At 38.4% G+C, this 26,202-nt stretch overlaps 1 protein-coding gene across 2 annotated transcripts; it reads left to right on the top strand.

Moving 5' to 3' along the window:
- The first annotated feature begins 14,773 nt into the window (after positions 1–14,773).
- Positions 14,774–21,621, top strand: LOC127445244 (OX-2 membrane glycoprotein-like). Of its 2 annotated transcripts, XM_051705157.1 has the most exons (5): positions 14,776–15,354; positions 15,500–15,841; positions 17,139–17,429; positions 17,563–17,670; positions 17,791–21,621. In XM_051705157.1, the coding sequence occupies exons 1-5, from the start codon at positions 15,315–15,317 to the stop codon at positions 17,844–17,846; spliced, it is 837 nt and encodes a 278-aa protein (XP_051561117.1). In that variant the 5' UTR covers positions 14,776–15,314; the 3' UTR covers positions 17,847–21,621. The 2 variants fall into 2 exon arrangements, with proteins under 2 accessions (XP_051561118.1, XP_051561117.1); XM_051705158.1 differs by having other exon boundaries at positions 14,774–15,354; positions 17,664–21,621.
- Positions 21,622–26,202: the final 4,581 nt, after the last annotated feature.

The following is a 26,202-nucleotide window of genomic DNA, read 5'->3' on the forward strand; positions in this document are numbered from 1 at the left end:
ACAAAACCAGGGAGGGGCTCTCTCAGGTGGAAGCGACCAATGAGCCAAATGTCTAAGACCAAATGCATAATAATAAAACAAAATCTTGGGTAGGCCTAACCCACCATTGTCAATCGGCCTATGTAACTTATTGAAATTTAACCTGGGACGCTTACCATTCCAAATAAAGGACTTCGCTATGCTATCAAATTGCTTGAAATAAGAGAGGGGGACATCTACAGGGAGAGACTGTAGCAGGTAGTTGAATTTTGGAATACAATTAATTTTAATAAGATTAACCTTCCCAATCATCGATAAATGTAATGAAGCTCACCTGTCCACATCCTTTGAAAACCTCTTTATTAAGGGATCAAAATTAACTCTGACTAAATCAGACAAACTTGCTGGGAATAAAATTCCTAAATACTTAATTCCCTGTTTGGGCCACTGGAAGGCGCCCGGCTGAACAGCCGTTACTGGACAGTACGCTGTCAAAGCCAAAGCTTCGGATTTAGACCAATTGACTTTGTATTCTAAGAACTTGGAAAAGGAATTGATAATTCTGTGGAGGCAAGGCATAGATCTATTAGGGTCGGAGACAAATAATAAAATATCATCTGTAAAGCAGAAGCTTATGCGCCACGCCTCCCGCAATCACCCCTGTAAAATCATCCTCCTTTCTTATCGTGACTGCTAATGGTTCCAGGGCAAGACAGAACATTAAGGGGAAAAGAGGGCAACCCTGCTGGGTGCCCTTATCCAGAGTAAAAAAATCCGAAATTAGTCCATTTGTTTGTACCGCAAGACTACAGGGTGTCTATAAAGTAGCTTAATCCAACCAATAATAGTACTCCCGAACCCATACATTTCCAAAATCTTAAAAAGATAATCCCATTCCACCATGTCAAACCCTTTTCGGTGTCAAGTGAGATCGCAGCGACCGGAGTCTGATCATTCGCTACTGACCACATGATATTGATGAGACACCTAATGTTATCAGAAGAGCTAGGAATTGTTTGTTGATAGTTCAGCTTCAAGAGACCCAGCCACTGGTAAAACTAGAGTAGGGTTTGCCGTAGTGACTTTACATGACACAATTGTAGCACAACCATTGCCATCTCACATGTCTGCACAAGCTGCAGAATTAATAGCTCCGATAGCTGCATACAAATACGTAAAGGATAAGATGGCTAACATTTACAATGACAGCAGATATGCATTCGTGGTAGTACACCAGCACCACGCTGGCAAGGACCATTCCAGGTGTTGCTAATGACAGCCACAGCAGTGAAAGTTGCTGAGAGAGCCACTTGGATACCTGCCAGCCACTGTAAAAGAGCACCAGCACTGATAGAAAACTAATCTATAAGCGTGCATTGATCCTTGGCTGGAACCTGAGGGGCTCAACTCACCTCACCGTGGCGGAGTCCAGGAAGGAGGGGGAGTGTTTTTTCAGTGAGCATTCATCCTGGCCCCGGTGAAGAAACCAACAATGGCCAGAGAATATAGAAGGAGAGCTCGGAGGGGGAAGGCGATGATGATGCCAACGAGGAAACTGTGGAATCCCTATAGATGCTTGGGATGTGGTCTAACCTGTGGAACAATAATATTAACCTATTAGCATTAGTTATAGTAATCCCCATTCTAATAACCCACCAGCGACATGGGACGATGGCTAGTAACAACATGGGAACTAATAGCAGTGTGGTAGAAGGGACAATGAACAAAATAGGAAAGATGCAAAGGAGGGTGAAGCGTGACATTGTACGCAATATGATACCACAACCAACCGCAGCGCTAAAAGACAATCTATTCTGGCAATGGATGAACTACACCGCCCACATTTTGAGTGGTAGCAGTCATAATACAAGGTATGTCCCAACTTTGATCCCAGTGCCAGTTCTGATTGCAGATTAGGAAATAAAGATCTGTGTGCCCCTGAATGTGTTCTGTATGTAGCACATCCAGACTAAGGACTACAATGGCTGAGGGCCATTGATGACTACTGTGCGACATTCCTGAGAGCAGAAGGGAGTAAACCACCACCCATTGTATATGTCCATGAACAAGAAACTACATATGATCTTTGTATCTGTAATATGAATGGCACAAAAGATGTAGGTATGTTAAGATGTAAAAGAAGTGTTACCTACCCACATCCAATAATACCATGTCTGCAATTGAGCAAAAAGCCCTGTCTGACCATATCAGACCTGCACAACAGAACGGAGCCAGTAGCGGACGTATTCTGGTTCTGTGGTGGCGACAAATTGATGCAAACTTTGCCGCAAGGCTGGAGAGTGTGCTGCAGTATAACGCTTCTGACTGGTTCCTTAACAGTGATTCCACTGGATGAGTATAAAAACATGACGAGGAAGAATCAGCAAGTAGGAGCACTTGACTACAATGGGGGAGTATGGGTAAATTAGGCTGGAGTGCCAGTAAATATTCTTCCAGAATATCGACCGATGTCATTGAAATCAGTGGACGACTTATCAGGTCTGCTGCTTTGGGTCCAAATCAAAAGGAATGTGGAATGGATAAGCTATACAGGTATAACCAACAGCAGTTTATGAATTTCACAATAAAGAGACTTGAACTGTTGAAAGAACAATTACATGCCACTTCAGTCATGACAATGTAAAATCGGTTCCTGTTAGAGACAATGAGAGCACCAGGAGAAGGGGTGTTTACAATGTTTGGGGAACAGTGTTGTACCTTTATACCAATGCACACAGGTCCTGAGGGAAACTTGATAACTATCTTGAAAGGCCTTAGAGATCTAAGGGATGAACATGTGAGGAATACAGATACTGCCAGCCAGCAGGGTTGCTATCATGGTTATTTTCAGCAGATTGAAAAGCTAGCATAGTTAGGATAGGAGCAATACTGATGACCGTCGTAAATTTACTGATGGGAGTGTCACGTTGCGTAATACCACGTTTAGTGTAGAATTTTTAAAGCATTTTCAAGACAATTAAATGCAACTGGCTGTCAAACACATATTGAGCTACACATAACACATAAGCTACACATATGTATTTTTTCAGGCACTTTTTGAGTCTAAATAGATGCACAACTTACATAATTTCAGTAATACACCCATGTAACAATAGCCAAATCATACTGTTCATGTGTTACACTTGCTATAGTTTACTTCCATATTGTTTATACTTTTTTTGCAATAATTATGTGCAATACACAGCTTGGTCTATTTATATTTATCCAACATACCATACCTCTTCTGCCATTACATTCCATTACACTGTTCTGCTGACTTGGAACTCCTTATGGTGAAGTGCAGGCCCTTCCATCTACCGAGGGAATTCACTGTAGTGGTTATCACTGCTGTTTATATCCCACCAGATGCTAATGCAAGCAAGCAAGCAATTAAAGAGCTCTACTCGGCCATTAGCAAACAATCTGCACACTCGGGGTGAGTTTTTGTTGACTTAATCCAGTCAAACCTCAGGACTATTCTCCCCAAATTTTATCAGAACGTGTTCTGTCCCACCAGGGGTAAAAACATGCTGGACTGTCAGGGCCTGGGTAGCTCAGCGAGTATTGACGCTGACTATCACCCCTGGAGTCGCAAGTTCGAATCCAGGGTGTGCTGAGTGACTGCAGCCAGGTCTCCTATGCAAACCAAATTGGCCCAGTTGCTAGGGAGGATAGAGTCACATGGGTAACCTCCTTGTGGTCGCGATTAGTGGTTCTCGCTCTCAATGGGTGTGTGGTAAGTTGTGCGTGGATCGCGGAGTGTAGCATGAGCCTCCACATGCAGAGTCTCCACGGTGTCATGCAAAATGAGCCACTTGATAAGATGTGCGTATTGATGGTCTCAGAAGGCAACTGAGACTTGTCCTCCACCACCCGGATTGAGGTAAGTAATTGTGCCACCATGAGGACCTACTAAGTAGTGAGAATTGGGCATTCCAAATTGGGAGAAAAGGGGATAAAAAATATATATATATTTTTAAAACACGCTGGATTATGTCTACACCAACATAAAGAATGCATACAAAACCACACCCTGCCCCAACCTCGTGCAGTCTGACCACCTCTCTCTTCTCCTCTACCCCCATACAGACCACTAATTAAAAAGATTAAACCATCTTTCAAGACTGTGAAAGTGCGGCCTGTAACAACTACACAAGAACTCCAGGATTGTTTTGAAAACACTCACTGGAGCTTGTTCGCACATGAGGCTACAGACTCCCATACAAACAACGAGGAGTACACATCCACTATTCTGTCCTACATCAGCTGGTGCGTGGAAAATGCCACAGTCAATAAAACCATTTGTGTCTTTCCAAATCAAAAATCATGAACAGAGATGTCCATCTGTTACTGAGAGCATGAGACACAGCTTTCAAATCAGGGGACAAAGAGGCCTACAGTACTGCCAGATCCAACCTCAAGAAAGGCATTAAGCAAGCCAAACTCAGGATTGAAGAGCATTTTCACTCTAACACCGATCCACGGAGTATGTGGCAGGACATTCAAATCCTAACTGACTACAAACACAGAAATACCAGTGACCCAACCAGTGATGCCTTTCAGCCAGATGAACTCAACCAATTATTTGCACGCTTTAGCTCTTTGCTTGCTGTGTCAATGTTCACTATCCCTACCAACAATAACAATGTCAGCAACAACGAACAGCCTCTCACACTCTCCACTCCTGACGTAAGACTTGCACTGAGTAGGATTAATGTCTGTAAAGTTGCAGGACCTGACGGAATAGCTGGGCATGCACTCAAGGCCTGTGCCGACGAGCTGGCAGAGGTCCTCACCAACATCTTCAACCTGTCTCTTGCACAAGCAGTAGTCCCCACATGCCTTAAATCTGCCACCATCATCCCAGTGCCGAAACAGTCTGCTGTACCAGCCCTAACGACTACCGACCAGTAGCATTCACCCCCATCATTATGAAGTGCTTTGAGAGACTGTTACTGGCTAATATCAAAACCAAGATCCCTGCCAGTCTTGACCACCAACAGTTTGCATATCGTGCAAACAGGTCTACAGACAACACTATTTCCACTGCCCTTCACACAGCTCCGACTCACTTAGAAGGCAGAGACATGTCAGAACGCTTTTCACTGACTACAGCTCTGCCTTCAACACCATTCTCCCCACCAAGCTCTACTCAAAACTACAAGTCTTAGGTCTTAAAAACACACTATGCAAATGGCCTCTAAATTACTTACCGGCAGACCACAGACTGTCAAATTAGGAAACCAGTACTCTTCGATTCTGACCCTGAATACTGGAGCACCACAAGGGTGTGTCCTGAGCCCTCTCCTGTATTCACTTTTCACCCATGACTGTGTTCCCACCCACAGCTCAAATCACATCATTAAATTTGCAGTTGACACAACAGTGATCGGACTGATTACCAACAATGATGTCAGCCTACAAGGAAGAGGTGCAAAATATTGTGCAATGGTGCACTGAGAACAACCTGACCCTCAACATGAAGAAAACAAGAGAGCTCATTCTAGACTTCAGAAAGCAAAGATCCACAGACCACTCCCCCATACACATCAGTGGGGTCGAAGTGGAAAGGGTCAGAAGGTCACAAGTTCCTTGGCATCCATATTCCAGAGGACCTCTCGTGGACCCTCAACACCTCTACACTGGTTAAAAAGGCACATCAGCACCTTTATTTTCTTAGAAGACTCAAAAAGCTCCACCTCCCCTGTCGACTGTTGGGAATCTTCTACAGATGTACAGTTGAAAGCATCCTGACATACTGCATCTCTGTCTGGTATGATAGTTGCACCTCAGTAGACCACAAAGACCTTCAGCGTGTTGTCAAGACTGCACAACACATCACTGGCACCCAGCTACCAGCCGCTGAAGACCTAAACAACATCTGCTGCCAGACCAGAGCACTGCGCACCATCAAAGACCTCATCCATCCAGGCTACAGTCTGTTCACCATCCTGCCTTCTGGAAGACAGTACAGACTCATCAAAGCACGTACCACCAGGCTAAGGAACAGCTTTTTCCTCAGAACTGTCTCCCAGCTGACCTCTCATTTCTCTGTCCAGCCCAACAATAATCTGCACTGTCTCATACATTTATGACTAAAATATTTTTATCTGGTCTACTCATTTTGTGCACCTTCATGTTAACTTATTACTTCTTGAATACCTCTATTCTACTGTGAACACTTTGCACACCATATAACTTTTGATTTTAGAAATGTATTAGTGTTAAAAAGAATAACATTAACGCAGATTAATAAATGCTGTAAAAGTATTGTTCATTGTTAGTTCATGTTACCTTATATTTATTAACTATTAACTAATATTAACAAATGGAACCTTATTGTAAAGTGTTACCGGATAATACATTGAAATAATTTCCAATGAGTCGTAGTGTAACTGCGGCAATCACCAGCTGTGTAATTCTACAAAGAGGTGCAGAGTAAATGCATTTACCAGCGGGATGATTGTAGAGAGCTCTTAATTTCGGCGGCAACATTAACTCGATCCTGTCCGTGGTTCGTTGCTATTTCGCTCTCAAACCACCCGGAGTAAAAACGACATGATCGCGGTCGATGTGAAGGTATGCTGTGCACACCTTCTCTCCACCCTCTACCTCGTCCTGTCATAACTTACAACGCTTCTCAGTGACAAAGAGCCTTTGAAGATCACAAACAAGGAGACACGCGAGTTTGATCTAGAAAATATGAATTAATATATTACTAAATATATCAATGTATATCTGTCTTGAAATGGGTTTAAATCTGTAAGTGATGAAAGTGATCATAAGGTCTAGAGGAATATTAAAGCCCCTGCTGCCAAAATCATTTGGATGGTACAACTGAAGTTGTACTTACGTCTTTGCTCCAGCAGATTTCGCTATCGGTTAACTCAGTCCATGCAGAAGGAAGCTTTCGTTTTTAGCAGTCGAACCCACACCCACAATACTTTTTCAGCAGTTAGCAGAGGTGGCATTTCCTCTGTGCTCAAATGACATTTGAAACACACTGAAACAAAAAGTGAAACTCTTTCACTTTTTAAAGGAATAGTTCACCCACAAAAGAACATTCATCATTTACTCACCTTCTGCTGAACACAAAAAAGATTTCTAGAAGAATATTTCAGCTCTGTAGGTCCTCACAATGCAGTTGAATGGGAACTAAAATTCCTAAGCTCCAAAAGCATATAAAGGCAACATAAAAGTAATCCACATGACTCCAGTGGTTAAATCCATGTCTTCAGAAGCGATATGATAAGTGTGGGTGAGAAACAGATATATATTTAAGCCCTTTTTTACTATCAATCTCCACTTTCACTTTTACATTCTTCTTCATGCATATCACCACCTACATCATATAACTTCTGATGACAGATCTAACCACTGGAGATGTATGGATTAATTTTATGCTGCCTTTATGTTATTTATGTTATATTCAGAGCGTTAAAATTCTGGTACCTATTCACTTGCAATGTATGGACATAATTTTGTCCATACATTGGACAAAAAAAATTGCTGAGATAATTTTTTTAAATCTTTGCATCAAAAGTGCAGTTTGCATTCAGCAGAAGAGAAAAAGTCATACACATCTGGAATGATATGAGGGTGAGATTCCTTTAAAGGGTTATAAACCATTAGTTTGGCTTATGTAAACGCCTGCTTGTAATTGTATCCAAATGATCACTTGTTTACTTGGTCACTTTGATATAACTAATTATATGTAAATATATCTGATATATACAATACAATATGAATGTTTCCTCTATAACATTTGTGTACTGGGACATGGTCACATTTATGATTTTGCAATGTAACACAACAAAATAGTGTCATTGTTTTCTTAAATATATATATATATATATATATATATATATATATATATATATATATATATATATATATATATATATGTAATGACACTATTTGTGCATATTGCCTGAAGTTTTGCATATTGCTGAGTGTGGAAATAAAAGCTTCTCTAGTGTATGACAGCAATAATTCTACTTCAAATGTCAAGAGCAATGATTTGTTCAAGTATGGATACCTACCAATCCACGCATATGACCACTATGCTCTTGTCTCTGTGCAAATAAGGTAAGGTAACTTACTAGAATTAGGTTATGTATGGCTACTATGTGCAAGAATACTAAATTATTATCAAAATCAAGTACCAAATATAAAGAAATGCATTATGCATGTGAGATCTGCATGACTGTTTTTGTTTTGAAGAACCTTTTGGTTTGGGTGTTATACAGTACGCTGGTATTTTCTGTTTTATTCCCTTGAATGAAGTTCCCCTTTTGAGAACAGTAAATAAACAGTAACAGTAAGTTTTTAAATAAAACAAAAATTCCAAGCAAAAACAAACAAACCATCATTTAAATGGTCCTTTCCAGATCCTGAGTGTAACACTAACTCTTAACTGTAACTCAGTAGTGTAGTCTAGGGCAGGGTTACTCAACTTCGGAAAGGTCAAGGGCCACAAAGCTAGATCCCTGTACCCTTGAGGGCTGCACTCTTAATTTTTATGATTATATACAGTGGTGGGCAAAAAGATTGGCACCCTTGGTAAATATGAGCAAAGAAGGTTGTGAAAAAAAATCTGCATTGTTCATCCTTTTGATATTTCATAAAAAAAAAAATAATAAAAAAAAAACACACAAAAACCTTCTAACTTTTAATTGAAGTAAAACAATTGAAACTGGGGAAATATCTCATTATTAAATAAATATTTTTCACCAAAACGCATTGGCCATAATTATTAGCACCCTTTTATTCAATACTTTTTGCAACCTCCCTTTGCCAAGATAACAGCTCTGAGTCTTCTTATAATGCCTAATGAGGTTGGAGAACACCTGGCAAGGGATCTGAGACCATTCCTCCATACAGAATCTCTACAGTTCCATCAAATTCAGAGGTCCATGTTGATGGACTCTCCTCTTCAGTTCACCCCACATATTTTCTATTGGGTTCAGGTCAGGGGACTGGGATAACCTTGACAGAACCTTGATTTTGTGGTCAGTGAACCATTTTTGTGTTGATTCTGATGTTTGTTTTGGATCATTGTCCTGCTGGAAGATCCAACCAGGGCCCATTGTAAGCTTTCTGGCAGAGGCAGCTGAGTTTTGATTTTTTATCTGTTGGTATTTGATAGAGTTCGTGATGCCATGTGTCAGAACAAGATGTCCAGGACCTCTGGCAGAAAAACAGCCCCACAACATTAAAGATCCAGCATTTTAACCATGGGTACTCCTTCATCTCTTGTGTGCGCTAAACACATCTCTGGTGTTTGCTGCCAAAAAGCACTTTTTTTGTTTCATCTGACCATAGAACCCGGTCACATTTGAAGTTCCAGTAGTGTCTGGCAAACTGAAGATGCTCAAGATTGTTGTTGGATGAGAGCAGAGGCTTTTTCCTTGAAACCCACCAAAACAACTTGTGGTGATGTAGGTGATGTCTGCTATATATATATATATATATATATATATATATATATATATATATATAGCAGACATCACCTACATCACCATATATATATTTAGATTTTCTGACCCCAAGACCCATCTAATTTCTGCAATTCTCCAGCTGTGATCCTTGGAGATTCTTTGGCCATTTGAGCCATCCTCCTCACTGTTGCTGGAGACAATATAGACACACCTTTTCCTTTTCCAGACAGATTCTTAAGATCTCCAGTTGATTGGAACTTTTTAAATTATTGCCATGATGGTGGAAATGGGCATTTTAAATGCTTTGTGTAATGTTTGATGTGTTTTTTCATGTATTTCATGTCTTTTATTTTGGAAGTTTAATTCCTGTTACATGTCATGTGATCTGTTCCCTCATGTGATTTTATGTTTCCCTCCATGTTCATGTGTCTTATTTTCATTGGTTTATTGTCTAGTTATCTTGTTATCAGTTCTGTCTTTTCATTGGTTAACATTCTAAATCAAGTCAAGTCAAGTCTATGTTTATGTTTATGTTTATGTTTGTGTTTGTGTTTGTGTTTGTGTTTTGTTCCACTTTACATTGGATTTCACAACTGTAAATAAACTGCAGCTGGTTTCCTACATCATCATCTTCTTCGTCTGCATTGTCATTGCCAGCAGCAGCCCAGCGTTACAGAATACCTGACTGACCAAAATTAACCCAGCGATCAAACTCCTATGCCTACGTCAGGGGAATCGTCCCCTGGAGGATTATGTACAGGACTTTTGGGCTCTGGCATGCCAGGTGGACTTTAATGAGATTGCCCTCAAAGAAATTTTTCGTTTTGGACTAATTGAGTCTATCTCTTTTCTGATGCCAGGCTGTCAGGGTACCCACAGCCTGGCTCAATATATCGAACTCGCCCTGCAGATTATTGGTTCCACGTTCACTGTGGGGTAGGCGGATGCCGAGTCAGAGTTCCACGTCATGGCCGCCGAACCAGAGTTCCACGTCATGGCCGCCGAGCCAGAGCAACACCTCAGCCTGCTCCATGCCACGTCACAGCCACGCCTGTGCCTGCTCCATGCCACGTCACAGCCACGCCTGTGCCTGTTCCATGCCACGTCACTGCCACGCCTGTGCCTGCTCCATGCTGTATATACTATAAAATTTTTATTGTAAGAATGTTGGAATGTTAGTTAACGGGATTGTTCACCTAAAAATGAAAATTCGTTTACTCACCTTCATGCCAACCCAGATGTGTAACTTTCTTCTGCTGAAGACAAATTATTATTTAGAAAAGATATCTCAGCTCTATGGATGAGAGACAGATCAATATTCAAATCCTTGGCTTTTTTACTATAAATCTCCATTTATAATGTACATTATAACTTCTAGTTACTTACAGATGTGAAAGTGGAGTTTTATAGTAATAAAGGACTTAAACATTGATCTGTTTCTCACCCACACCTATTGGAGACTTATGGATTACTTTTATGCTGCCTGTATGCGCTTTTTTGGAGCTTCAAAGTTCTGGCCACCATTCACTTAAATTCTATGTATCTACAGAGCTGAAATATTATTTTAAAAATCGTAATTTGTTTTGCAGAAGAACATACACATCTGGGATGGCATTATGGGGAGGAAATGATGAGAGAATTTACATTTTTGAGTCATCTATCCCTTTAAGCAATAATTTTAAACATTCAGTAAAATATTTTGATATGAGTTCTGTTGTCACTGTGATTGTCAACTAACAAACATCACAACAGACATTCAACATCACACAGGATACATGTTCAAAAACAAGGGTGATATTTAAAGAATTAGCACCAAAAGTCTTTCAGTGACAAGTCATAAAGATTTGTTCACCCCCCTTAGCGTTTTGCGAGGAAGCAGATCACTTGCGTGAAGGCGTCTCACTGCAGGAAAAATTGTAAATTCTGTTGTCATGATGAGTATCTGATGAGCCATTCAAGAGATTGGACAGATTTGTGCCATGCTGATTAACTCTCAAGTACGATTGCGAGCGTACGTGTTTGATTAACAGACCATGAGTGAGCGCATATGTACTGTGTATGAACGTGAGTGCAGAGCGACCGCCGCTCTCCACCAATCAGAATGTTCATTTCAGACGCGATGTGATATTTGCTAACCAATCATATTTTCCGTTACTGTAAGGGGCGGGACATTTCCAGCGTCTAATGCTGATGCACAAGCATCCCTGGAGTAACCGTCATTTGTGCTGTAAATTTATTTCCCTGCTAAACGTATAAACAGGGTTGGGGAGTAATGAAATTCAAGTAACGGGAATACGTATTTAAAATACAAAATATAAGTAACTGTATTCCACTACAGTTACAATTTAAATCATTGGTATTTAGAATACAGTAACATTCAAATAGGATTTTGATTACTGAACAGATTACTTTGCATTTTATTGTCATTTGTTTCATTTATTATTTAGGCCTTTCAGATTGAAAACATTTATACATGTAAATTATGCGATCCAAAGTGCATTTGAACAGCGGTGAGACACTTTCTTATGATGTGTTACATTCATACGAGCAGACAGAGAAGTATGTTTGAAGTACGTTTGGAGCAGAAGAAATAGAAATAAACCGTGTGTAAATCGTCAGCTTTATGCTAAGCTAAAATGCTATTTCTAGCCATTTTACATGCACGTTACCAGGCACGATAATATTTTTTATCAAGAAAATTCATGTTGGATCATAATCTCTAGTGAGACCTTTGATATTAGGGCAAATATTGTATTCTTCAAAATAATTTTTGTATTGTTTTCCTGTAAAAAAATCTAAAAATCCTTAAAACAAGATAAATTTGATTTATCTTGTTTTAGAAACAACACTGCATAAAATATTTAGGTTTTTCAGAGAATGTATTTTGAACACGTGTATTTTGTCTTACTGTACTGGCAGAGTTTTTATAGTCAAAACAAGTGAAAAAATCTACCAGTGCTGAAGAAGTAATCCAAAGTATTTAGAATACGTCACTGACCTTGAGTAATCTAAAGAATTACGTTACAAATTAAATTTTACAGCATGTATTCTGTAATCTGTAGTGGAATACATTTAAAAAATAACCCTCCCAACCCTGCATATATATATATATATATATATATATATATATATATATATATATATATATATATATATATATATATATATATATATATTTACACCTACACCTATCAGTCACAACATTAAAACCACCTGCCTAACATTGTGTAGGTTCCACTCGTGCCACCAAAACAGCACCAACTTTGTCTGTTTGAACCAGTCTGGCCATTCTCTTTTGACCTCTCTCATCAACAGGGCATTTCCGTCCACAGAACTGCCACTCACATTTTTGTTTTAGGCACAATTCGGAGTAAATTCTAGAGACTGCTGTGCATGGAAATCCCAGGAGATCAGCAGTTACAGAAATACTCAAACCAGTCCGTCTGGCACCAACAATCATCCATACGATTATCTAATCATTGCAGTGCATAAAATCTTCCAGATACAGGTCAGGAGCTTCAGTTAATGTTCACATCAACCATCAGAATGGGGAAAAAATGTGATCTCATTGATTTGGACTGTGGCATGATTGTTGGTGCCAGATGGGCTGGTTTGAGTATTTCTGTAACTGCTGATCTCCTGGGATTTTGACATTATTTTGTATTTATTTTATCATTTATTGACACTTCATATAACTCAGGTGTCTGGGTTCATGGAGAGGGTAGGATTGCCAATTAAGTACATGAATTTGTAGTGAAAGTCCAATCAGCAGGTGAAATGATGAAATCAGGGTAAGCAAGTGTCACAAAACAGGGAAGATCACAGACTGAAATCATGACAAGATGTTAAGGAATTCTGAATACACGTTAAGCTTAATCAACAGCATTTGAGGCATATTGTTGATTACCATAAAACATTATTTTGTCTTGGCACTCCTGTTCTTTAAAAAATGCATGAAATATGGGTCACAGTGAGCCACTTATAATGGAAGTGCAAGGGGGCCAGTTGGCAAACATTAAAAACTCACTGTTTCAAAGTTATAGCCATATACAGTATATGTAAAGAATATGAATGTTAACATGATTTTATTGTGAGAAAATCACTTACTAACCTTTTTTTATTTTTTTGTGTAAAGCAATATTCAATTTAACAATGTTGTTGCCATAAGGGCTTCATGCCGTAAACCCTAAAACCATGAAATTACCTAAACAATGACTGTTTAAACAACTTTACAATTGTAAGAGCTTTTATAAATGTTCAATCTTCAAATTTTTACACTAGTCCCATTCACTTCCATTGTAAATGGCCCAAAATAACAAGTGAAAAGCAATGTTTGTGGTTCTTAACATAATGCCACAAATGCTGTCAATTAAACTTAATTTGATAGGAAATACTGTAATAATTTGACCTGTAGTAAATCAGTCTGTCAAAAAGCAGCTTAATACAACCTTTAGAATGTGAAAATATAATTTTGTTGAATTTTTCTGATTTTGTTTTCTAAAATAATTGATTACTGTACTCATATCATAAGGAATACTGTAATAATTTCACCTGTAGTAAGTCAGTCTGTCCAATAGCAGCTTACTGCAAACTTTATAATGTGAAAATAACATTTTGTTGAATTTTTATGATTTTTTTTTTTTTTTTTTTTTTAATGAATTTTTAGGATTTTTTAACTGTACTAGTGATATCTTTGTAAACTTGTCGCCTGCCGACAGCGCGGCTAAGAGAAACTGAATATCCAACGAATATCGAACCTAAAATTAACTTTACCCCGCTATATTAGGGCGGTAAAAACTCCATTCACGGATAATGACTACGCTCCTTCTGTTTCGGGGCGTGATGTTTGGTCTCGACATTTGGAAATGATTCACTGGACTGTAAGTCAGAATCCAAATATTAACATTGTTGCGCATTATCGGAACACACGCAAATGTGATTTTTCTTTCCGGATTTACGGAAAGTAACGTTCCCATCAACACTTTGTCATCTCATTTTCCCATCAACATTTTTGTCCTGCTTGAAATTCATCTCGTGCGGACACGTTTGAGGAGGTAGATCGTTTCAAAACTCATTCTTGTACTCTGCCCCGTGGACCATAGTGACTGGTCCACTGGACGTAAAGTTTCATTATTATTGTAAATAGATTAAGATTAGTGAATGATTCAGAATTATACGATTTCCTCGTATTGATATGCATAGTTAGTTTCATTATCGTAATTTTGTAAACAAAAGCGGAAGTGTTTTTTTGCGCAGCGCAGTGAGTCACAAGGAGGATTTTCTCTCTCTCTCTCTCTCTCTCTCTCTCTCTCTCTCTCTCTCTCTCTCTCTCTCTCTCTCTCTCTCTCTCTCTCTCTCTCTTTCTGGAAAGCCCGGGATAGCACTGAAATCTTATAAGAAATTTCCTAAAATGTGATATGTGGGTCGTGGTGGTCACCTATATGTGGGAGGGTACAGGAACATGTTAGGCCTATAAGTAAAGGTATAACTAGGAGACAGTAAAAATAAATAAATAAAGTCTCAATAAAAGCTGAAGTTCTTGAATAAAGAAATGTTGGCAGAAGTCGTGTGGAATAATCTTTTATTAATATTTCTTTCCTTAAAAAAAATAAATAAATAAATAAAATAAAAAAGGCAGTGAAACAGTTTTGTTTTAAAATAGCCTATTAATTACATTACATTAAATACAAGAAAACCATTAAAAAAATACCTTGAAAAATATGCTTTTAAACGTAGCCTAATATATCTACGTATCCCGATATTATTCTTGATAAAATCCCCCTCAAGTCATGTGTTCTCCTCAGCTGCCATTAAAAACTCATAGGACGTCCCCCACAGTATATAGGTGAATCTGGTCATAGATAGCTCTAGACTAGACACCATACAAAGTTAGTCATGTTGCGTTTTCTGATTATTTTTAGCTTGCTCAAAAGAGGTTGGTATACTGGCAACCTATTCTAAGTCACAAGAAATAATGTCTAAACTGAATGTAACGCTTCTCGATCTATTTTCTTCTAACTGAATGATGACGCTGCGAAGTTTGTAACGATTTCGCTTTTTTTTTTTTTTTTATTCCACAGCTTATCTTTCAGAAATAATATCTAATGGAGATACAGCTGTTTTATTAGGTCAAGATGCCTCACTATCTTGTGCGCTCCAAAGCGCGTCTGGAGTCAAACAAGTCACCTGGCAGCGGGTGCGCGCTGATGAACGCGTTCAAACTCTGGCCACATTCAGCGAACGCTTCAAGGATCATGTGGATGATAAGTATGTCGGAAAAGTCAGCTTCACAATGGCTTTATTTAATTCAACGTCCATTGTGATAAAAAACGTAACATTTGAAGACGAGGCTTGCTACATTTGTTCGTTCAAAGTGTATCCATTAGGACCCAAACGGGAAACTCTGTGTCTCACTGTTAAAGGTAGGCTGAACATTTGTATGCATGGGGTGAGGGAAACAGACCTCCTTCATTCCAAACTAATAAAAGTGGCCCCCAAAAGTATTTGAATACTTAAGTCACACTTAAAATGTATGAATGTCATCACGTAGATAATAAAATATCAAAATTTGTGGCACCTGCAAACAAACGATTCTTCTCAGAACTAACTTAACGTTCTTTGCCATTTTTTACAATTACAGTACCTTTACTTGGATCCAACTGGTCTCAATATCATTTTAGTGGATGTATAAAGAACAGTTTATGACATGAGCTACACTCAAAAAGATCATTTTAAGATATATGCATTTCAATTTCTTTAAAAATGTCATTACATTTTCATAAATTCCATCAAATTAAATTGAGTAATTTTTAACAAAATAATAATTAAAAAATGAATATTTTGATATGAAATTGAAAAAAGAAAAAAGAAAAAGTCAAAAATATTTTTTGGGCATCCAGAAAGTGTCCGAATACTTTTTGTCTTAATGTTGAAAGTTCCTTGAAAGGTGCTGTCTTTCTTTATAATAAAACTTGGCTTTATATTTTGTTATCTTATACATTAACATTTCATGCATTTTAAGTGTGGCTTAAGTGTGCAAACTGTGTAAGGATGTAGGGAGTTTGGCATATGTTGTGTAAATGAAAAAGAAGTGATTTAGTTCAAGAAGATGCAGCAGATTTGTCTAAATCGATAAGGGATGACATACAGTAACAAAGTAAACGTTTGACAACATTGATGTTTTTCAAATTGATAATGCAAATCTTATGAAGATGAAATTATTGTTCACACGTTGCTGAAGAAACTTTAATTTCATATTGTTTAAATACACAGTGCAACACAATACAATTATGTCCATTTCCAGAGAACCAAAAGTGGGGAAATTGTTTGAGCATTGTCAGCATTTGTTAAGATAGTGTATATCTATATAATATATATATATTGTGAACTTTAATAGACCTTTTTGAAAGTAACTTTCACAGTGTACAAAGTTCACTATGCATGTAGCCAGCCATTCACTTTCAAAATCAAGGTTTATGCAAACAGCTGGATTTTAGTAATGCTTTAATGAAGAATAAAATAAAGTTTTTTCAAAACATAAACAACCCAGTGTGTCTCCAAATGCAGTACAACTACTTTTCACCAAACATTGGCAATTAATTATATTCCACAAATTCAAAGCTTTAAATTATTTGCCACATATTATGTGGCAATGTTGCCTTTTTGTTTTTAGAATTCATTTATTGGACCTCTAAGTCATTTTGTTGCCTTTTTTCCCAGGTATATCAAAAATATCAGCAACGGTGAATCCTGCACCCAATTCTGGTGTTATAGTCTCATGTTCAGCCACTGGTAAACCTACTCCAACACTCCAGTGGAAATCCACAGAGAAAGAGCTGAACCTCAAACTGTTTAAGTCAAATAATTTCACAGTGCTCAACAATGACAACTCATTCACCACTACAAGTAACCTCACACTTCCAATGTCACAGTTCCAAGGGAAGTATGTAGAATGTTTGGCTGAAAGTGGCAGCATGGAGGACAGTCTCCCAATCTATGTGCCTGGAGAAGGTAAATGACTCAATTTACACATCAACTTGAAATGTAATTCCAGCATTTATATAAGCTAAAAAAAAGTTGCACGTTCATATTGATTATTTTACTGTTTTTTAATTTTTTATTGCAATTGTTTTCTGTATCACAGTTAACAGTGAAAACAATGGCACATTAAGAAATTATATCATTACAATTGTGGTCTTGTTTATTGTCGGTGTTGTCATTACTGCCATCTATCGTCACACCAAGTTAAATGGTAAGCAAATTTTACTCTACTTTTAATTATTAGAACAACATTTACTGTAATCTAATGTATCATGTACAGTGTCATGTAATGAACAGCAATATATATAGCCTATTAATCATTTCACCCCAGATTCGAAAAAAGTGAAAACATCTGCTTGTACTGCATTAAATGTGACACGTTACTAGACTGCACAGCTGCCACTTGATACAGCACTCTACAAATCTTTGGGAATATCTTTGTTGTCTGTACAAAAGGTCACATCATGTTTACATTCCTAGACAAGCTGTTTTATATAATATAATGGTATATTAAAAAGTTGTATTGATTGTACATGCTGTATTATTAATACTAATTATTAATTCATAGAATATTGATTATTAATACTAATGAATAATAATATAAAAGATAGGTCTTTATAATATAGCAGTAGTCATAGTGTACAAGTTTGTAAGATGATTCACTTTCTGTACTTAAAGCACTGAGTCTGAATTTCTAAGAGATACTGGTAACCATCTATAAAAATATAATACTATAATTATTAATTAATTATTATAATTAAAAAATTATAAATTATTATAACCTGAGAATGTCTCAAAGTATGTTTTCCCCCAAACAGTTTTTCAAGGATCCCGGATTCTCAATCTGCACTTTAATACCATAATGTTTTGTATTTTCTATATACTTAATATCCTGTATTATTTATTGTACAAGTAATGTGTATTGGATTATAAAGGATTCAGCGTAACCTTACTAAGCAAGCTGTCTGAGAGTAATTCTTTCAATTGAATATTAAGATGTAATTTGTGTAGTATTTATTTATACTGTTCATGCTAGTAATTCAATATAGAGCACTTTTGCTTTTTTATGGATGTTTTGTGTTTTTAACATGCAAAGGCACATTTGAAACCTGTGCTTCTAGGTGCCAATACACACTTGCAGAAAAAGTAATAGGACAGGGACTTAGATTACTGATGGAAAGAAATAGCCCCTAAAGTCCCTAAATTATCCACTATCCCCTCAAATATAGCATGCATGTTATTATTCAATTTTCGATAACATGTACTACAGTATACTGTATCAGTCATGGAAAAAAAAATGTGTTTAAGTGTTTTATGATGCTTTAAGCTAAAGCTTTTAGGAAACAATTGGTGCCAAATTTAATAGGAATATTTGACTCAAAAATAAAAATTCTGTCATGATAATCTCTGCCCTTTAGCTCACTCAGAACATTTACATCCTATTTTATTTTTTTATTCCTCTATGAAACACAGAGTTAGCTAGCAGAAAGTCCAGGGTGCAGCTTGATTTGCAGACACACATTTTGCATACATAATTTTCTGCTAAATCTATATGAGTGATTATCTCAGACACCCCACAATTGTTTTTAAGCATTGTGTGAATGTGAATTGTGCTGTGCATTCGTGACTCATTTTGTGTGTACATTTGTTTTTTGTTATTTTTCTTACTCCATCGTGGTAACACAGCAAACCCAGTCACCCTATTTATTGAGTCCTACAGTGAAGTCTCGTGATGTCACAGTGTGTGATGAGATTAAAGGCTGGGTAATTTCCACAAAAAATGTCCCTGTTCAGGATCCTAATAAAGACCTGGCTGATGTGGATCTTCACAGGCACATGTGCAACTTCCTAAACTAAATGTCTGGACATTTGCAAAAATATTTGTTGTTAAAGGGAAAGTTCACCCAAAAATAAAAATTCATCATTTACTCACCCTCATGCCATCCCAGATGTGTATGATTTTCTTTCTTCTGCAGAACACAAATGAAGATTTTTTAGAAGAATATCTCAGCTCTGTAATATTTAAGTCCCTTTTTACTCTAAATAACATTTACTTTAACTTTCAGATTCGAAAGTTAAACTATACAGGCACCACATGTGATTTTCAGATGTAAAAGTTAAAGTGAACATTTAGAGTAAAGGACTTAAATTTAGATCTGTTTCTCACCCACACCTATTATATTGCTTCTGAATTTATGGAATTAACTACTGGAGTTGAATCGCATCACATCTATGTTTCCTTTATGTGAATTTTGGAGCAATAATTTCTGGCCACCATTCTCTTGCATTGTATGGACCTGCAGAGCTGAGATACTCTTCTAAAAATCTTAATTTATGTTCTGCTGAAGAAAGACAGTCATACACATCTGGAATAGCATGAGGGTAAGTAAATGATGAGAGAATTTTCATTTTTGGGTGAACTATCCCTTTAACCACTGGAGTCAGATGGAATACTTGTATGCTGCCTTTATGTCCTTTTTGAACCATCTGAGCTCTGGTCACTATTCACTTGCATTGTATAGACCTACAGAGCTCTGATATTCTTCTAAAAATCTTTGTGATCAGCAGAAAAAGTCATACACATCTGGGATGAGGGTGAGTAAGGGAGAATTTTAATCTTTGGGTGAACTATCCCTTTAAGTCCTTTTTTACCATTAATTCTCTTCCCTGCCCAGTAGGTGGCGATATGCACAAATAATGTGAATTGCCAAATACAAAAGAAGAATGTGAAAGTGGATATTGATTGTATAAAGGACAGATTTAACCACTGGAGTTGCATGTATTACTTTTATGCTACCTTCATGTGCTTTTGGAGCATCAAAATTTTAGTCACCATTCACTTGCATTGTGAATATCAACAGAGCTGCTGCTAAGGAATTCTTCTAAAACTATTTGCTTGTGTTCAGCAGAAGAAAGAAGGTCTTACACATCTGAGATGTCATGAGGGTGTGTAAATGATGAGAGAATTTAAATTGTTTTGGGTGAACTATCCCTTTAATTCAACATATCTATGAGCAACCTAAATAATCCAAAACCATAGATGTAATGGGTCCTTGGTATGAATGACTGAACTTGGACCCTTTTTCATCTTTACTGAAAAGTTAAGACTTCAGATTTGAGCCCAATGCACAAAGAAGGACAAACAATACAATTTCACAGTGTAGTAGTTTCACTTACAGTATTATGAAACTAATCCTTTTCCCAAACTGATAATATCCCTTAACCTATACTTACATACTCAGGTCCATTTGGGTTCCATTTTGTAATGCACTCCAGTTATATTGGTATTTGTTTTTTCAATCCATGTCCACAAGGATCAGGGTCTGTGAGTAGTGTGATGTTTGTGTTTATATTGGGGAGACAAGAGCTATTGTCACACTTTTTTTTATTTTATTATTTACTCCAGTGAATATTTCTCAGGATTGGTTTATTTTTGCAAATCTATTTCTATAGGCACATACAGATGTGACAAAAAATAGCAATGATAACAATAAAACATTTACACTAGCAATAAGTTCATATACTATTGTATTTCTAACGGTTATGTTATTACCTGCAATCAAACAAAACAGGTAGCTGAATTTCATCAGTTACTGTTATCATTTATTGATTTTTTTTGCCAAACGCAAATACATAATGTAAAGTAGACTAGTATGTAATTTGTCCTGGTCAACCCCACTGCCAGCTAATTTGGATATTTTCTAAATTTATAAGTCTGTGTTGTTAAAGGGATAGTACACCCAAAAATAAAAATACTCTCATCATTTACTCATGCCATCCCAGATGTGTATGACTTTCTTCTGCTGAACACAAAAGAAGATTTTTAGAAGAATATCTCAGCTCTGTAGATCTATACAATGCAAGTGAATGGTGATCAGAACTTTGTAGCTCCAGAAATCACAAAGACACAGAAGTAATCCATATGACTCCAGTGTTTAAATCCACATCTTCAGAAGCAATATACAGTAATAGGTTTGGGTGAGAAACATAATATTTAAGTCATTTTTTTACTCTAAATCTCCACTTTAACATTATGTTTCAGATGTGAAAGTGAAAGTGAAGATTTAGAGTAAAAAAAAAAAAAAACAGGACTTACATTTTGATCTGTTTCTCACCCACACCTATCATATCACTTCTCAAGATATGGAAAAAACCACTGCAGTCTTATGGATTACTTCTGTGTCTTTGTGATTTCTGGAGCTACAAAGTTCTGATCACCAGTCACTTGCATTGTAAGGACATACAGAGCTGAAATATGGTTCTACAAATAAATTAAAAAAATCTTAATTTGTGTTCTGCTGAAGAAAGAAAGTCAAACACATCTGGGATGGAATGAGGGTGAGTAAATGAGAATTTTCATATTTGGGTGAACTACCCTTTTAATCGGTGAACTATTACACTATAATTCCCACATACAGTATCTACATTTATTTAAATGCAACCATCATATTTCCCATGACTTTAGAAGAGAAAGAAATAATAATTTTGTGGATCAAGCAAAGGCACTGACTTCTGCATATTTGCATTATTTCACCAGTTCACCAGAGAGAATTTCCTGTATTCTCTGTCCCATCACAGTATGCTCACATATGGTATCTGAAAACACACAAAACAATTGGACAATTTCCTTTACATTTTATATCACTTTGTTACCCCAGTCAAAAATGAGCAGCTATTGGAAATGAATGGATTAGACTACAAACTACAAAGATATTAAGGGTTCAAGAGCCTCTTAATCCTTTAGATGAGCACATACCTATATGTGGACATGCACACACATGCACACCCACACACACGCAATAATGATGAACTGTGAATCACAATGGAGAGTAAAGGAGTAAATACCTCTCGTAAGGAGCGATGAAGTTCAAACAGCAGAGTTGAATATTAATCCACACAACAGGAGAAAGATAGGAATACTACATGGAAGCAGCACAGTCAACACTAGTCCTTTGAGAGACTTGACAGAGAATTATTATGAGAGGTGAGTATTTCTAGCATCCTTGATTAACTACGGGATTGTGCGCAGGTGTTCGGGATTAGAAGTCCAGACAGAGAGAGAGACAGAGACAGAGACACAGAGAGAGACACACAGAGACAGAGACACACAGAGACACAGGTATAGGTGAAAGTCCAGAGGCCCGGAGACCCCAATGCCATGGTCGACCACATCCACATGGCGCTGGACAATTTGGATGTTCTGCATGGAAGTTGGTAAGTACAGTTGGGTCCAGGATGTTGTTTCAAGCAACCCATGAATGTTCCTCTGGGACGTACCCCTCCAAATCAATAAGGTACTCGAGACGACCCCTCCGGCGCCGGGAGTCCAGGATGTCCCGTACGGAGTATGCAGGACCATCCTCCAGGAGCAGCGGTGGAGGGGCTTCACTACCCTCACCGTACTCTGGGGAAGAAGGAGAGAGTGTGGGATGTTAATGTTTTAGAAGGGAAACATGAAATGAGGGTGCAATAAGGTAGTGTGTGTGGGGGGGGGGGGGGTAAACTGAAGATGATATGTGACTGCATTTATCTGTTCTAAGATGGTAAAGGACCAATATAGCAGGGACTTAACTTGCGGCATGGCAGCCGGAGTCGAATGTCTTGGGATAACCAGACATTCTGCCCAGAAGGGTACTGGGGTGCTGCAGAGCGCCGAGCATGGGCACTGTCCCAGACCCTCTCACTCTCCTTAAACCAATGGTCTATCGCTGGGATGTCCAAAGGGTCACCCGACTAAGGGAAGAGAGGTGGTTGGAAGGAGATTACACACTGGAATGGAGTGAGTCTGGTGGTTGTTTGGCGAAGGGAGTTCTGGGCGTACTCAGCCCAAGGAAGATAGCGACTCCATTAGTGCTGATGGCAGTGGCTGTATTTCTTGAATCTTCCTCTCTGTTTGCCGATTTGACTGGCGGTGGTAACTGGAGGAGAGGCTTACGGACACACTTAGGAGCCTGAAGAACACCTTCCAAACCTTTGAGGTGAATTGGGGGCCATGGTTGGACACTATGGCCTCCTGGAAGACATAATTCCGGAAGACATAATGGAACGGTGTTTCCATGGTCCCCAGGGCCGTAGGGAGGCTCTTCAAAAGGTACTAGGTGGCAGCTTAAGAAAAGTGATCTATTATGACCAACACACACACACACACACACACACACACACACACACATACTGTATACACACATACACACACACACATACCCCATTGGAGGAAGGCAAGTCTGTAAAGAAGTCCACTCCTATGTGTACAGGGTCGATGAGGAACGGGCAGCAGGAGGAGCTTGCCGGCTGAGAGATGACCAGGGACTTTGCACAGTCAGAACAGGCCTGGATGAAGCACTGGACGTCGCGGGACATACAGGGTCACCAATTGTGGTTCTGAAGGAGCGAGAGGGTTTGTGCCGTGCCAGGATGCCCAGAATCCAACAAGGAATGAAGGGATTCGACTAGTTGGTTTCTCAGCTCAGCTGGAACGTAGATGCGATTGGGTGGACACCCGGTGGGAATAGGGTCAGTGGTACTGGCTTGGGTGATCTGCTCATCCAGGGTCCATTGAATGAAGCTGGTGATGATGGTTGGAGGGAGAAAAGATTCAGGGATTGAGATGACTGTCTTGGAAGAGTGTATACGAAAGAGTGCATGTTTTTGGATCCTGGACGATAGGTGACAGTGAAGGTGAAGCGAGTAAAGAATAAAGCCCACAGGACCTGGTGAGGGTTTAACCATTTAGCATCTCGGAGAGACTCCAGGTTCCGATGGTCTGTAATAACCTGGAACAGATGACAAGAACCCTCAAGCCTGTGGTGCCACTCCTCAAGTGGTGGTTTAATGGCCAATAATTCCCGGTTGCTAATGTCATAATCCTGTTCCACTGATGAGAATTTACGGGAGAAGAAGGCACATGGAAAGAGTTTGGGAGGAGTACCTTGTCGCTGAGAAAGTACCACCCCTACGCCGGTGGTTGAGGCATCAACTTCCACCTCAAACGGTAGCTCGGGATTGGGATGGCGGAGAATGGGTGCTGAGGTGAATCTTTCCTTGAGCATTTGGAATGTCGTGGAGGCTTCAGGAGACTCGTTGGGGACTGAAAACTTTGATTAACTCTTGGTATTCCGGCAGGAGAGGTGTTGATCAATGGTGGGGCTCTCGATAGATGTAAAGTAGAGGGGAACTGCAACCAGATATTCAGGGAACTGGTGAAGAGGAAGAGAGGCAGCTATGAAAACATTTATCACCCCAGGCACGAATTTCCCCTGATGTCCAGGACACCACTGGAGAATGCTGGATTAGCTAGGGTCGACTGAGGATAACATCAGATGTAGAGCCGTTCAAGCTGAGCGGGAGGCATTCAGAGTGAAAGGCATCTACTTTCACAGTGACTGGTTTGGTGGGTTATATAGCCGTTACCGAATGGTTGGCCCACTACGGAGTGGATGGGGAGTGGTGTGGAGCATGGGATGGAGCAGAGGCGGAGCTTTCTGCTGAACACCCCGGAGATGAAATTCCCCGCCAAGCCGGAGTCGATGAGAACATCTACCGTGAAGGAAGCAGAATTTGGAGATGATTACTGTGGTACTCAGTGGGGTATGAATGGCAGGATGGCAGTGAAGAGAGCTCACCGTTACTCATGGAGGTCGGGCATTCTGGCAGGACGTGAGCAGCGGACTCTTGTGTCTTTCTATGTACACTCTTTGAGTAATATTTCAAGATCAACTTATCATATTGTTTTGCGTTTGGGCTCGTTTGAATAGGGCTAGTCTGCTGTTAGTTACGATACATCATTGTCTGTGTTATATGTATGTTTCGGGAAGTAATAAGGAGAAATGTGACAAAAAAGTCACTTCTGTTTATTATATTTATGTGTGTCTCTGGAAATTTCATACACTAATACTCACTGCAGTTTAGCCTCTGAGTGAAACAAATTTGCTCATTACATTCTACTAATTGAGGCCTTTCCAACATATATAGCACGTGGCTATCTCATCTTCTTTATGGTTTTACCAACTCTGAATATAATTGTTGTAATAACAAATTTGCAAATGATGCGAACAAAACAGTTCTAATTTGTCAACAAAATAAAAAGCATTATTTAAGAATTGTTTTAAATTATTTAAAAATTGGATCATCTATATGTATTGTAAAGTCCAGATCATAGGATTTAAAACCACACCTATTTTGTTCAGATCAAGAAAGTGGTTATTAATTTAATACATTTTTTTTTTTTATTTCTGCCAGGAGTGTCCCCCACTGGCCAGGTATAAGCTTAATTCAATGAATCATCAACACAAATGATATATATATATATATATGAAAGATTTATTATCAATCGTAGTGGGCTGGTCATTTCTGACCGTGAACACAACACAAAGGCTACACATACAGTATATAGTATAATATAATAATAATAATAATAACATTATATATATATACAGGTGCATCTCAATAAATTAGAATGTCGTGGAAAAGTTCATTTATTTCAGTAATTCAACTCAAATTGTGAAACTCGTGTATTAAATAAATTCAGTGCACACAGACTGAAGTATTTTAAGTCTTTGGTTCTTTTAATTGTGATGATTTTGGCTCACATTTAACAAAAACCCACCAATTCACTATCTCAAAAAATTAGAATACATCATAAGACCAATAAAAAAAACATTTTTAGTGAATTGTTGGCCTTCTGGAAAGTATGTTCATTTACTGTATATGTACTCAATACTTGGTAGGGGCTCCTTTTGCTTTAATT

The sequence above is a fragment of the Myxocyprinus asiaticus genome, chromosome 8 (genome assembly GCF_019703515.2).
Source record: "Myxocyprinus asiaticus isolate MX2 ecotype Aquarium Trade chromosome 8, UBuf_Myxa_2, whole genome shotgun sequence".
Classification (NCBI taxonomy): Eukaryota; Metazoa; Chordata; class Actinopteri; order Cypriniformes; family Catostomidae; genus Myxocyprinus; species Myxocyprinus asiaticus.